Raw genomic sequence first — 14,200 nt, 5'->3', positions numbered from 1 at the left:
TGTCGATCAACCGTGAAACATCTCTTTACTTTCTTGTAACCATCTCCTCACTCTTATTCGCCCTTCACTCACTTAGCCTTGGAACCACTGAGCCTGGAGCCTTAAGCCGTGGTCACACGGGCACCGAACCGAACTAAATGATGCAAAACGACGTCGTTTTCAGCTCTAAAAAGTTCGGCTGAGGACATTTCTGGCCGAAACGAACTATTTCGGTACTGCTCGAAATTTCGTGCCGAACCCTTGCTCTTATTGGCTGGTTAAAATTCTAGAATTCTAGCGAGCACGCGTCACATTTCTTCTTACGTGCGTGTGAGTAAAGTTAAAAAAGAAATGGGACGATACTTTTATTTCGTTAAATAAACAACATGAAGCAATTTACGACAAGCTTCACCCGGACTTGTGATTGGGTTGCATAAATGTAAGATGTTGCACTTAAGTTTTGCATAAATGTAAGGGAATGGTTGTGATTTTCTTTCGTGTAGAATATAAGTAATGTGTCATATTCATCCTGATGAACTATCGTTGACTGATTTATTTATGTAAAACCACAGTACTATGATAAAGACTGTTTTTGTTTGTTATGTACTCAGCATAGAAAAACATTCATATGTTAATAAAAAAATATAATTATGTTGATGGGAAGGGTTAGCAAAATATTTGTATCGAGTGATTTATTTTGAGCAGCCGAACGATCTTCTGATAAATCTGCTGTGTAATTATAATTTATAATTGTTCCTCAAAGTTTTTTGTTTACAATAGAAATATTTAACTCAAATACATAACAACTACTAATGAAACCGTGTCCTGTCTCTATACGTATGGTATCTTAGGAAGCGAAGTTACTTCGGTGGCCGTGTGACATGTGCCACGAACCGAACCAGCCTCCGAACCGAACCGATCCTACGTCGGTTCGGTGCTCGTGTGACCACGCCTTTAGAGCTTTCAGTCACTTAGCCTTGGAACCATCAGGATTGCTTCGTCAAACAGATTCGAGTGTACAGTGAACCCTCGCCATACGGCGTTAATTCGTTCCAGTGTTGGCATTGTAAGGCGAAAATTTCGTATGGAGGAGTGTAAAAATCCATAGTAATCATCTAATGCAGCCACCCCTGGTGAAAACATCAAACATTATATACGTACTGTACATATTAAAAATTAATAACAAAATATTGTTTTAACCTTAGTAACTATAGTTACGTTCAGTAACTTTAGTGTATTTTGTGGTTATGATCCGCAATAAAATGTAACATTACGATGTACTATGCGCAGTATGTACCGTAGGGAGTTCTTACCTTCGAGGCAGATGTATAACATAAATGTTGAATTTAACTCAAATGAATTTAGCTTACTAAACATACTTGAAGCTAAGTTTTAGTAGGTGTTTTACTAAACGTCAACTTTGTCATAGACTAAAATTTCATCGCTGATCTATTTCCGGTTTTGTTTTCACCATAACTTATAACAAATAACGTTAAAATGAGAAAGACCGAGCATCTTATCTCTTTCAGGCTTTTTGGGAGAGATTTCGACAAATAGCATATCAGCATCTTTGTTATTCCTAAATATTCGGCACACCAACTGCCACATTTGTATTTCGAAAAAATAATTCGTTGATTTCATATGGTGAAGAAAATGTTGAATGGGGGTGAAAAAAACATCTTGTTCCTCGTCGTAAGGCAGAAAAACCGTATAACAAGTTAGTCATAATCCAGGGGGCACTGTACTTCAGCATTTCAGTCGGAGTTGTTTTTCCTATTAAATGTTTGTGTGTAGTTGTTCTTCCTGTTAACTAAGCATCTGGAGTTGTTTTTCCTATTTAATGTTCTTGTGGAGTTGTTTTTCCTATTGCATGTGCTTGTGGAGTTGTTCTTCCTATTGCATGTGCCTGCAGAGTTGTCCGTATTATATTAAATATGCTTGTAGAGTTGTTTTTATTAAATGTCCATATAGGAAAATTTATGCACCAAATGATTAAAATTTACATCTCCTTTCAAATTCATTGGCACATGTTCATGAGTTAATATCCATGACAGACATCTGACGGAGACATAATTTAATTAACCAATTTATAGGTCAAGGTCACTAGTTGTTAAAATTGTTCATGGCAGTATTTCTTGTACCATTAGGCAATATTGTTGGGTTGTTTTGGAAGTCTGAATATCGTTAACAGGAAACATCTTTATTCTAGTTTGAATAGTTCTGTTATAAGTGCTCTGAGATGGGTTTATGCAAATTCAGAGAGTATTCGACCTAAGTCCTAATAGATAGCCATAGATTTAAAAGATTAGCAGCAATGCTTTAGTACGGTACTATTTTGAGCCTTCCATAACATTGGAGGTATTAGTTAGGTTGGTTAATACTTTTTCTATTGTGTGCAATCGATTTCTGTTCCAAAAGTTGCAACTAAAATGTTTATCGCTTAACTTCGGTAATCTGCACCCATGTCATCATTTTCGATTATTAGCATCGGTGAAAACACTCATGATGAGGATTCGTGTCATTTTAGCGATGTTAACTGTGCCTCTTGGTCCATATTATCCCTGGCTTACCTGGTAAAGCCATTACGAGTTACATTACTGTCTCGTTAAAAGTATTCCTGATGAAATGTGTTTGAATTATTTTTTAGGTACAAACACTTTTCACAAGTACAAATGTCACAACTTTTTTCAGGATAGAACATCTGTAGAGTTGTTCAATACTGAATACAGCATTTAGTGCAGGGAGTTTTTCAAAAACTTAATTTTTTATAAGGAGTTGTTTTTTTTGCACAATTTCTGTGGTGCCAGATATACTTAGGAATATCCAACAGTTTGCGATTCTTTAAAAATCATAATAAAAAGTTGGTCTTGTTGCAGGAACAAGAATTTTTATGCTTAAAGGCTAGAAAACGCAGACCTGTGACTTTATTTCGAAAGAGATTCTTAGTTTTATATCAGTTTACTAGGTTTGGTATTCACTCATAATCATTTCATAAAGATATGGTTGCTAGCCGATAGAATTTCATATAACAGCGGTTGCTAGCCAATAGAATTTCATAAAGCCATGGTTGCTAGCAAATAGAATTTCATATAGCAGCGGTTGCTAGCCAATAGAATTTCGTAAAACCACAGTTACTAGCCAATAAAGCTTCGTAAAGAAACAAAGAAATGTTGCTGGCACTTTAGGGTCAAATGCTTGCAATTGCTCACTAGCATTTTCCTATATGCAGACTACGAGGCTCTGCATAGCAAGACCTCAGTCATTGAAGAGAAATCTCAGGAACTGCATCGCCGAATCGTAGAGCTGAGCGAAAACAAGGTGAAGGCCGCTCAGGAAAGGCTCACAAAGGTTACCAAGGAGCTTGAGGCTAACAAGGTCAAGGTCAACAAATTGAATGTTGCCATCAAGTCTAACAGCCGGTATGAAATGTTCATGAGCGTACCTGTGTTAGTGTATTCCTGCTTTTCAAGTAATGTGTTAAGCAGTTTTCTTTTCGTTATGGGTGAGACAACTCTTAATTAGTGGTTATGTTCCAAATGTTATTGCTGGTCGGCTACTATTTACCAGAGCGCAACAAACTTCACCTTGACCTCTAGCTCATCTTGACCTTTAATTCATCCGAACAGCTAGCTATGTCTTTGGAACAAATTGGTGAATTTTTGTTGAATACGAGATTTACCTTACCTGATGATCCTGAAATGCTCTATACTTTAGCGCAATCGTTTTCAAGGCTTCCACTTGTGCTGCAGTAACCTAAAGCGAGCCGAGGATAAAGAAAAGTCGCTTACTGAGGAGCTGATAGAAAGTCGATCTCAGGAAGAGGATATCAGCAATAATCAGCTGTCACGTCTGCAGAAATCCAGCGAGGAGATGCTGCAGACGTACAACGATAACCTTGAGAAATGCAAGGTACTCGGTCTGCTGCTTGCCAATAATGAACATATAACATGTTTGTAACACATTTGCGACATGTCAGTAAATGTACATGTAACATGTCTGTAACACACTTGCAACATGTCAGTGATGTATAAATAACATGTCTGTAACACACTTGCAACATGTCAGTGATGTACATGTAACATATCAGTAACACACTTGCAACATGTCAGTGATGTACATGTAACATATCAGTAACACACTTGCAACATGTCAGTGATGTACATGTAACATATCAGTAACACACTTGTAACATGTCAGTGATGTACATGTAACATGTCAGTAACACACTTGCAACATGTCAGTGATGTACATGTAACATGTCAGTAATATATATGTACATCTCTATCATTTATGTAATGTATCTGTAGCATATCAGTGATAAACCTGTTGTGTTTAATAATATACCTGCCCGCAACGGATTCCTATAAAACCAGCAACATGTAGTAGGAGACCTGCAGATAGTAGCATCGTCATATGATTATACGGATGGCATATCAGTAATGTCACTGCAGCTATAAGGGTGTTAGCAACTCCTCAAAGTTAAAGTGTGAGGTCTGCTTAGCTTACTGCAAGCAGAGGTTGTGCCTGTTTTTAAGAGCATTGATGCACAAACAATGACTCTGTGATCTTGACTGGACGTGTCTGAGTCTGGTGGCAAGGGAACCCAGACAACTGAAAACGTGGCCAGTTACGGAGAGCTATTTAATGTTGGGTGTCATTTTTTGGGATATCAACCCCAACACGTTGTTTGCAGGTCACACATTCTAGACCACTAGGGTTACTACTACTAGCACACGGATTCTCTCTGTAAGATGTAATTAGCTAAAGCTCAACTCCTTGCTCAAACATCTGTTGACATACTGGTGTTGTGTTAGGAGGGGACAACTCTATTGTTTATTGCAGGAGGTAGATGAGAAGGTAAAAGAGTGCAAGACTAAGATTGATGAGATTGAACAAAAGCAGGACAGTTTGAAGGTGGGCCTATCTTAGCATGGCTACTGCAATGTGTGCGTTTCTGTACGAAATGCTTTTAAAATCATGAGTGTACCTTGACCTTGGTCATTTGCAGCATTCGGTAGGTGAGAGTCGACGGGAACTCGAAAAGCACCAAGCGGCGGTGACAGGGTTTGAGTCCACAAGAAATCGATTGCAGAGACAGCTTGACAATCTTTCAATCCACAAATTGCCGGGGGAGAAGGAAACTCAGGTGCTTGAGAAACTCGCTGACGAGGAAAGGTAAAAAATTGAACTTCAGTAGTTGAAGGAGTTCTTTCTTAGCAAAATGTAGAATATTATTTTTGTAACGTAGTGGAATGCTGTCGTTTAAGGGCTGTCAAACAAGCTGTTTTTGACACCGGAGGTGGTACCTGGTGTTGGTTTAGAATACTTTCTATGAGGCATTCTCTTTGCAGTTGAGAAAGTTGTAATAGTCTTGAGAATAGAGATGGCTCATTGCGGGTAGCCTTCAGCGCATAACAATATAAAATCAGCGGAGATATTATTCTAAAGTTCTGACTCAGTATGCGACATGGAGAAAACATAATCATCTAAAATACAGTAGACGCTGCAATAACGTAAATATCGAATGTTCACGTTACGGAAATTTTACATTTTTCGAAAATATATACAGGTCACCCTCAGGATACGATTACCTTGATATCCTATTTTTTCACCTTACAAAGTGGAACATGATGATTTTTTCACCGTGCCATAATTAATCTTATTTCAACATACGGATTTAACAAAATCTTTCTCTCGAGTTCAATTGTGGCAGTCGTTGCACTTATTACGTACGTCAAAATACTAAAGACACCGAAATGGTGTTCGTCGTAAATATTTTTACAGCGTCTGAAAGAGATATGACTGATTTCTCTCAGTTCAGTAATTCTCAAGTGTAAAATTGTAATACAGTGAAACATGGATAACTCGCCCTCGGATATAGCGAACACATGGTTAACTCGACTGGATTTGCTTGGTCCGTTCCCACGCAATGATAAATGGCTCTATATAACTCGAACTCAACACTGTTATAACGAACTGTTTTTTGCCCAACGGCTACCGAAACGGTTGCTATCGCTTTAGAAAATCACTTTATTCCAAGCCATAGAGGTAAACCTCAACTTTTCGTAATTCATAAGCGTCGTTATTACCTCCATCGGCAAAATATTTTTGTCAACGACTGTTCTAAAGGTTTGGTGAAATTTGATTTATACTGCTATACGATGAATAGCACGGACTAGCCGGGTCACGAGCGCAAGGATTTTCGCCACGCACATACAAAACAAAAACAGCATGTTGTTTTTGTTTTGTATTTGCGTGGCGAAAATCCTTGAGTGCGTGACCCGGCTAGCCCGTGATGAATAGTTTTCCGACGTTGATTCCGTGTTGAATTAACGTCGGAATGTTGAATGTTTAAAACGTCTTAAAAATTGTAATTAAACGTATACGTTGTCTTAGCTAAAAAAACTATTCATCGTTTGACCTAAACACAAAATACGTGTGTACATTCAATAAGTATCCATTCAAAAAGCGTGAGTGATATACAATGTACCGTAAAACTTTTAATTGAACTGCCTCGGAGTGTTGCTCTTAATGAATCCCAGATAAAGTAAGGTAATCTTTGCATAAACTTCAAGAAAGATCGGCAAAATTGATCGTGGGTAAAACGCTCAAAAGAAAAAGATGTCTTTTCTTTGAGCATTGCAGCAACGATCAAGTTTTGCCAATGTCAATCTAAAAAACGTCCTGGCAATAACATCACCTCAAACAACAAACCAATCTCAAGTGATAGAAAAATCTCTATAATTTTTGATAAAAACGTTTTAAACTTTACATTAGAAGCATTTAATTTGAAACAAGCCATTTGTGCTTTTGATGTATATTATAGTTTGTATATGTTCATGTATCTACTAATAAATAAGTAAATACATGGACTTGTGACAGTGCTCTGATAACTTGAACACTCTGATAATTCGAACACTTTTGCTCGGTCCCTTGAAGTTTGAGTTATCCGAGTTTCACTGTACTTTCCCTTCCAAACCTGTAGCAAAGAGCAAAGTTGGAGTTGTAATCCCTTCATACAAAAGGTCCTGTGGTCAGACAACTTCTCTTAAACTTCTAATAAAATTCCACTTCATTACGAAAACCACATTGCTCAGATTTTTTTGCCTAATTAGGTTAAAAAAGCTTTAAGCAGGTCCGCTAAGAGTTTTAGTATAAGCGAAGACAAACTGATGAGTGTTAAAATTTTAGTGATAAAAAGTTGAAATTCAATAAAATAGTTGAAAATACGTACTAAAACTTAACTCTACGTGTGGGTGTTTAGTAAGCTAAACTTATTTGAAGTAAATTCAAAGTTTTTGTTATACACACATTTATCTCGAAGGTAAGAAGTTTCTATGATACGTAGTACTGCTCATAGACATTGTAACGTTACATTTTAATGCAGATCATAACCAATAAATACACTAAATATAATAAAGTTACTGTAGGTAACTATAGTTACTGTAGGTAACTATAGTTACTGTAGGTAACTATAGTTACTGTAGGTAACTATAGTTACTGTAGGTAACTATAGTTACTGTAGGTAACTATAGTTACTGTAGGTAACTAGAGTTACTGTAGGTAACTAGAGTTACTGTAGGTAACTAGAGTTACCTACAGTAACTATAGTTACCTACAGTAACTATAGTTACCTACAGTAACTATAGTTACTGTAGGTAACTAAAGTTACTGTAGGTAACTATAGTTACTAAGGCTAACATGTGACTTCGTTACTAATTCTTAATATGTACAGCGCTTATATAAAATTTTGACGGTTTTTACCAGGCATTATGTTAGCATTATATAATTTCTATGGTTTCCTTATCCCTACATACAAATTTTCACCATACAATGCCAACCCTGAAACAGATCAAAATCGTATCTTGAGGGTGCACTGTACATGTCATCCATTCCAAGATCTTCTCAAACTCATCTCTTTGGCCTTTAAAGATATGACAACTCCTTAAAGATATGATTGCATCAAGTTTTAGTTGAGTTAAAAAGAAAGCATATTTTTTTCTCTATCAGTTGAGATGTTGTTTGTTGTGTTAGGCGATCTCATTGTCAAGATATTTGAAGATTAAAATCGAAAAAAAATTGATCACAGTAAAAACGCTCAGGCCAAAAAAACATGCCCAGACTTGCCCAAAACTATTTACGAGTGATACAACCTGTCTCTATTTCTCGTATTCACATCGGCTATTGCGATAAAAGTCTAGTCCTACGCGGCTCTATTGGCGTATATTTTATTTTGTATTTGCTCATGATTGCTAGAATAAAATTTTAAATCCGGTTACAGATACATTATTATGAATGTCTCAAACGCCTCAAATAAGGGAAATTAAAAACTTGTCATATTAGCTTCCTCTAAATGCTGTGTAAACATCTGAGTACCAAATACAATGCTGTCGGTCTACGGTAATTAGGTCGTCGAGTTTACTTATTTCATCGCGGCTGTTTAATCAGATAAGTTCTCAATTGCTACCCTCACCGAATTCTAGCTACGAAACAAAATAAGCACGCCGCCATCTTTAAAAAGAATATGTTGGAATATATGGTGAAACCAACTGCATCCTAAAAAGTCATGTATAGTCAACGTTATCTAGTCATTAGCAGTATCAATTTGTAGAAAATATTTACTGGTCACATTCGATTAGTTAATTCAACTACAAAACAAATGGTTTTATGAGTTGGCGGAAATAGTGAACACAAAACAACGTCAATTTCATTGAAATCAATTAACCCACCGATTCTGGCAAAGGATTACTGAAGCCATTTTTGCACTTGGTTGGCGATTTGTGGACTCACCTGTTTTCACTTAGTAGGGTGGAGCATAAAATTTTTTCAACTTAATATTTGGTCCATTGGAATTGAGTCGAGCTGTTCAAAAGTACCTTTCAATACAGCTCTGATTACACTTCATAAATCCATCTATCAGAGAAGATTTCAGCGCAGATGGAAGCAGGGCTATGATGTATTCAATATGTTCTGCAAGTCATTTTTTGCATTGTCTTTAACAATAAAATTTTATTATATAAGTTTTACAAGCCAAAAAGTTTTTCATGGCAGCACAAAGTTTTTATTAAAAACATTCATCCAAGTTGTGGCCATTGACATAGTTCTAGCTCATATAATAAGACAAATTAATCTACTGCAGCAAACTCAAACAAAACATTATGGTTTGTGCAGCACACATTCGTGTCTCTCTTTCCGCTTTATGCCAGTTTCCAGACCGACACGACTGCTCCCCTAGTGAACCACATAAACATCCTGTAACAATAAACAAACATAATAAATGTCATTCATATATATGTAGTTCTAAAGCGTATCTACTGAAAGCCTTCAATTTGAGAGTTGGATGAATTGCGAGTGGAATAATAAAAATGAATAAATGTTTTACAAAACATAAATACGCAAAGCCATTTTGAAGCTTTGTTTCTGAGAGTTGAAGGTGAGCATTGATCAATCGATGTTCCTCACTTTCTACAAGTGAGAAATGAACATAAATTCTAATCATGAATCTAAATTACCAGCTAAAAATGCCAAAGAAAATTTTAAGCAAATTTTTTAGCTAGGTGGAACGATAAAAAGTTATGAAACGATGATTGGGGATAGCAAAAGTTATAATTTCACTTATTAGTAGATGTATTCATGAGTACTAAAATTATTACCATTATTTTAGTATATATGTAAAGGATACTCAAAGTTAAAGATAAATTTACTTCCATTCTCCTATCTTTCTCTGCAGCATAACGCTGTTGACGCCTGTCAGCTCTAACCATAACCTGTCTGCCCCAATCTTTAATCACCTGACGCTCAGAAAACTTTGAGTCACCTTCGCTGAACTAAGCATTGTTACAATTCTGTTGTTCGTCAAGAAAACGTGTTGGTGCAGTAATTCAGTAATTTAACGATGTCAATTGAATCAGTAAATTAAATATCAATGTCGATGCACGTAGCTACTAGAATCTACTACTAGTCCATGTGCGTAACTAACTATTAATAGAGTAAGATCTCTAACAACGAGAATCTTCGAAATCACAGACAAACCATTTTACGAGCGATAACATTTAATATGACCTATATAAAAATTTTGTGCTGATGATTGGCTAATGAAGAGATCTTATATTTATTGTTCTTGTACTCTTTTCACATGTATCACTCGTTACATCACGAATGAAGCACCTGCTCGAGTCTGAGCTTTTTAAAAGATGGCCTCATTCAAACGCTTATATCTCTGGACAGGGTTAGTCTATAAAGGCAAAAATGACATCAAATTGTAGCTGATGTTTTAGCCTTTTATTGGTCTCACTTTCATTAAATCCACCTTTTTGACGCAATTACATCTTTAAAAAAGGAAAAGCTAAACTTAACTTTTTGATTTAATGTAACGTAGCTATAGTATTATTTGTTGTGAGAGCTTTTCTCCTTTTAGTATTTTCACGCGATTTATGGTGGGTGATTTTACGATAAGTTGATAGAAGCGCACACCAATGTTTATTCACATCCATCTTTTCTTCTTTTGTTAGACTGCAAAGTCTATTATACAAAAGAAAAACATTAAAAAGGAGGATCAATCATTAAAAAACATAGAAAATAAAGTAAAACAAAAATGTATCTTTACCATAATAAAACCGGTGTCTTTCTGTCCATCCATCGCAAGGTTCAAGGTTAGGATAAAAGATCATTTTCGACGATACTTCAATTCGTGACATGCTGACTAGTAGACTGGCACCTGCACTAATCGATCGCCTTTAAGTATTTCAGAATAATTGTGCACCTACTTATTATCTGTGTTTTATCGACACACATGATCATCTCTCATCACTAGACTGTCAGCTCGCTAGTACATATAATAGAGAGGTACGTCGTTTTCTCTCCCAAGTGTGGCAAGAACGACAGCAATATTTTAAAGGCTAAGTACCAAATTCTCAATATTCACATCAACTTTGAGAACTTGTATCGACTTGACATATCAAATTAGAGAACTTGTATTGACTTGTCATCAAATTTAGTACTGGATACTCCATGTATGGAAAATGCTGTGAGGGTTTGCTGTTCTCTTAGATCAATGCCTGTCACTTTTAGTCAGAGAATATTGCAGGCCATTTTTAATGGGAATACACTGCTGTACTGTGCACACATTCAGGCCACAAGCTAAAAGCTAGCCGAGCACGTATCAGTAGCGAGTCAATGAGCTGTCAAAATGTCATCAGTTATCCCTGGTTGTTGCAGACAAGCTATCAATGTGAAAACTATCCAATATGAAATATGTATCTTGGAGGACAAGCTGGGCAAGATGAAATTTAACATGACAGCCATCGCGGAGTACAGGTGAGAGTGTGAACTTTGTTTCTTAGCTTTTGGGAACAAGCTTAGTTGGGGAGTGTGTAGTCTCATAGGGCGGGGTAGCCTGAGAGAGCCTAATCCACAATTGTTATTTCCACTTACACTGAGGCTACAACTGGTTTCGGAGCATTAGTATTTTATTCTGGGGAACCTTTAAGAGTATGGCTGCTGAAGTTAGCCTTTTGATTATTTCTACTGAGTTTAGGGGTGTCTCATTGGTCTAACGTAATAAGAATGCAGTCTGTAAGAGTATGAGAACTCAGGCTATATTTAATAGGAAAAAGGAAGAGCAATACATTGAGCGGGTGGCAGAGCTCGACCGAGTGACAGATATCAGAAACCAGCAGCGAGACTTGTGTGAGGAGATGAAGAGGCAGCGACTACAAGAGTTTATGGCGGTCAGTCTCACTGTTCCTTTGAAACTACCAGTTGAATTAGCAGCTCTAGCTTGTCTAAAGTACACTCACTGATTCACCTAGCTCTCAACCGCAGTAAAAATCTTTGTCAGGCCACACGTATGTCACAGATAGCGAGTATTGTCAGGCCACATGTATGTCACAGATAGCGAGTATTGTCAGATCACACATAATGTCACAGATAGCGAGTATTGTCAGGCCACACGTATGTCACAGATAGCGAGTATTGTCAGACCACACATAATGTCACAGATAGCGAGTACAAAAAAGCTCACAGTACCGATGGTTCAGCATTTTTAACACACTGGTCATATAGAATGACTAAAGATACAAAGGCATCCCTCAAACAATATCGTTGCAGATTCAGTTAGTTAAAAGTGAACTCTCAAACTTTTAGTTGATTTTAGCAAAAAATTCGTATTTTTATTATTTGCGATTGTTATTGATGTTTGAGATAGTCTGACTGCCAGGATGTTTCAAGATTGAAATTGACAAAACTTGTTTGAAATGGTTAAATTGGTTAAAATTCTCAGATAAAGCGTAAGTACGATGGTGATGTCTTAAGTTGCTAATAGGCCGACAGGAAAGGGATACACAACTCTGCAACTTGAACACAATAGCTGATATCAACTATTGAAAGGATAAGAACTAGTGATGTCATTTCGGCACGTATTTTTCTTGAGCATTTTAACCGTGATCAAGTTTTGTTGATTTTAATCCTAAAACATCCTGGCAGTCAGATCACCTCTCACATCATATAATCACAAAAGATAAAAGTACTGATACTTTCAGATAAATCTACTAAAATTTTGTGTATGTTCATCTTTAATGGAATTGAGTCAGAAAATAGAGGGATGCTTCCTCAATATCATAGATTCATTGAGCTGCGGGTCGATATATTACGGCAGCATTTGGTGGAACAACATTAGCCTAATTGACCAAATTTACCAATTGGAAACACCAACATCACATCAACCAGTAAAATATTAATATGATTTACTCCTCTCATTTAGGTTTTTCTCCCACAAATTTGAGTTTCAAATGAGTCAAACCACATTCATATAAAACAGGCTGTTGGCACGGTGATATTCAGCAGAGTTTAATCAACAAATTTCAGACCATTTGAACTATATTTTTGTAACATGTTAAAATTTACACTCATGAATGTCTCTAATTTGAGAAACACCTGCTGTCTCATCCAGCCAGTTGATGGCAAATCTGAGAGGTCATATGCATTATCCTGAATTTCGTGTTGATAGGTCTTGTAAAACTGACCACTGAATAACTCACCTATGGTGCTGAATCAAAGTAAGACAACTCCGCGGCTGATAAGACCTACCTCATCTGTATATCCTTGAATAATTTCTTATCTCAGTTATTCAATTAATTTCAATACTTCTATGTACAGCGGTACTTCTATGTACAGCGGTACTTCTATGTACAGCGGTACTTTTATGTACAGTAGTACTTCTATGTGCAGCGGTACTTCTATATAAAAAATTACTTGGTTCAAAAAGCTGCTTCATAACATGAAATTTTCACAAATGAAGTCACTGCGCTAATCTGCAAAGTTTGATCATGATTGGTTGAAGCAAGTGCGAACCCAGATCAACATTTTGTAAACACGAGCACTTGATATCAACATCAAATGACTGGCTGAGACCCATAGATGTTAGCATGAGACCAATGTTTCAAATAGATTTGGAATTTGTGATATGTATAGGTAAAAGACTACTGCTCCAGTACATAACATGGTGTTAACATAACATGGTGTTAACATAACATGATGTTCACATAACATGGTGTTAACATAAAATGGTGTTAACATAACATGATGTTCACATAACATGGTGTTTATGCAACATGGTGTTAACATAACATGGTAATAACGTAACATGGTGTTAACATTTTTTTGCATAAACATGGTGTCAAGGTATGGTTTAACTGCAGCCAGAAAGCGTGTATTTTAACCAAGTCTACCTTAGTTTGCCATGAGAGGCCACATCTGAGTGAACATCTCTCAAGAAAGCAACACGGTTTCAGCTACTTCCTTCTCATAGTCATGCGCCTCCATGTTGTATTCTTAATCGTGACTGGATCAACTGTTGGTGAAGAGATGATAGAAGTATTCAATTCACTAATAAAAGATAGTCCAGTCAAACGCCAGCATGCAATTGGTTGTAATCACACAGAGCGGGAGCGTGTGTGACTTCAAAGCTACTTGGCTTAAAACTGTTAGATTCAGTTCCAAATTGCTGTACCGGTTGCCATGTAATCGCCCTGTAATAATCAACCTAATATCTTAGTTCATGTTCCAGTTGTACAATGGCCAACATAATTAAATATAAATTCCTCTGGCTGGTAGACAGACCATTGTATGACTTGTTTGTTGATCTAACATGGTCTAATGAAACATTGTCAAGCGGAGAGTTATTTTCAATATTGATATTGGCTCCCACCACTGATGTACCAGG

At 36.7% G+C, this 14,200-nt stretch overlaps 1 protein-coding gene across 1 annotated transcript in view; it reads left to right on the top strand.

Annotated features, from left to right (window-relative positions):
• LOC137406668 (structural maintenance of chromosomes protein 4-like) overlaps positions 1–14,200 on the top strand; it is a 51,889-nt gene that overhangs the window by 31,978 nt on the left and 5,711 nt on the right. Inside the window, exons 17-22 of the mRNA XM_068093279.1 lie at positions 3,209–3,398; positions 3,729–3,888; positions 4,822–4,893; positions 4,988–5,154; positions 11,197–11,295; positions 11,588–11,708. Of these exons, the coding sequence (XP_067949380.1) occupies positions 3,209–3,398; positions 3,729–3,888; positions 4,822–4,893; positions 4,988–5,154; positions 11,197–11,295; positions 11,588–11,708 (809 nt within the window). The remainder of the gene's footprint in view (positions 1–3,208; positions 3,399–3,728; positions 3,889–4,821; positions 4,894–4,987; positions 5,155–11,196; positions 11,296–11,587; positions 11,709–14,200) is intronic.

This window comes from Watersipora subatra, chromosome 10, assembly GCF_963576615.1.
Source record: "Watersipora subatra chromosome 10, tzWatSuba1.1, whole genome shotgun sequence".
Classification (NCBI taxonomy): Eukaryota; Metazoa; Bryozoa; class Gymnolaemata; order Cheilostomatida; family Watersiporidae; genus Watersipora; species Watersipora subatra.
Note: the sequence above shows the minus strand (reverse complement) of the source record. Positions and strands in the feature narration are given on the sequence as shown.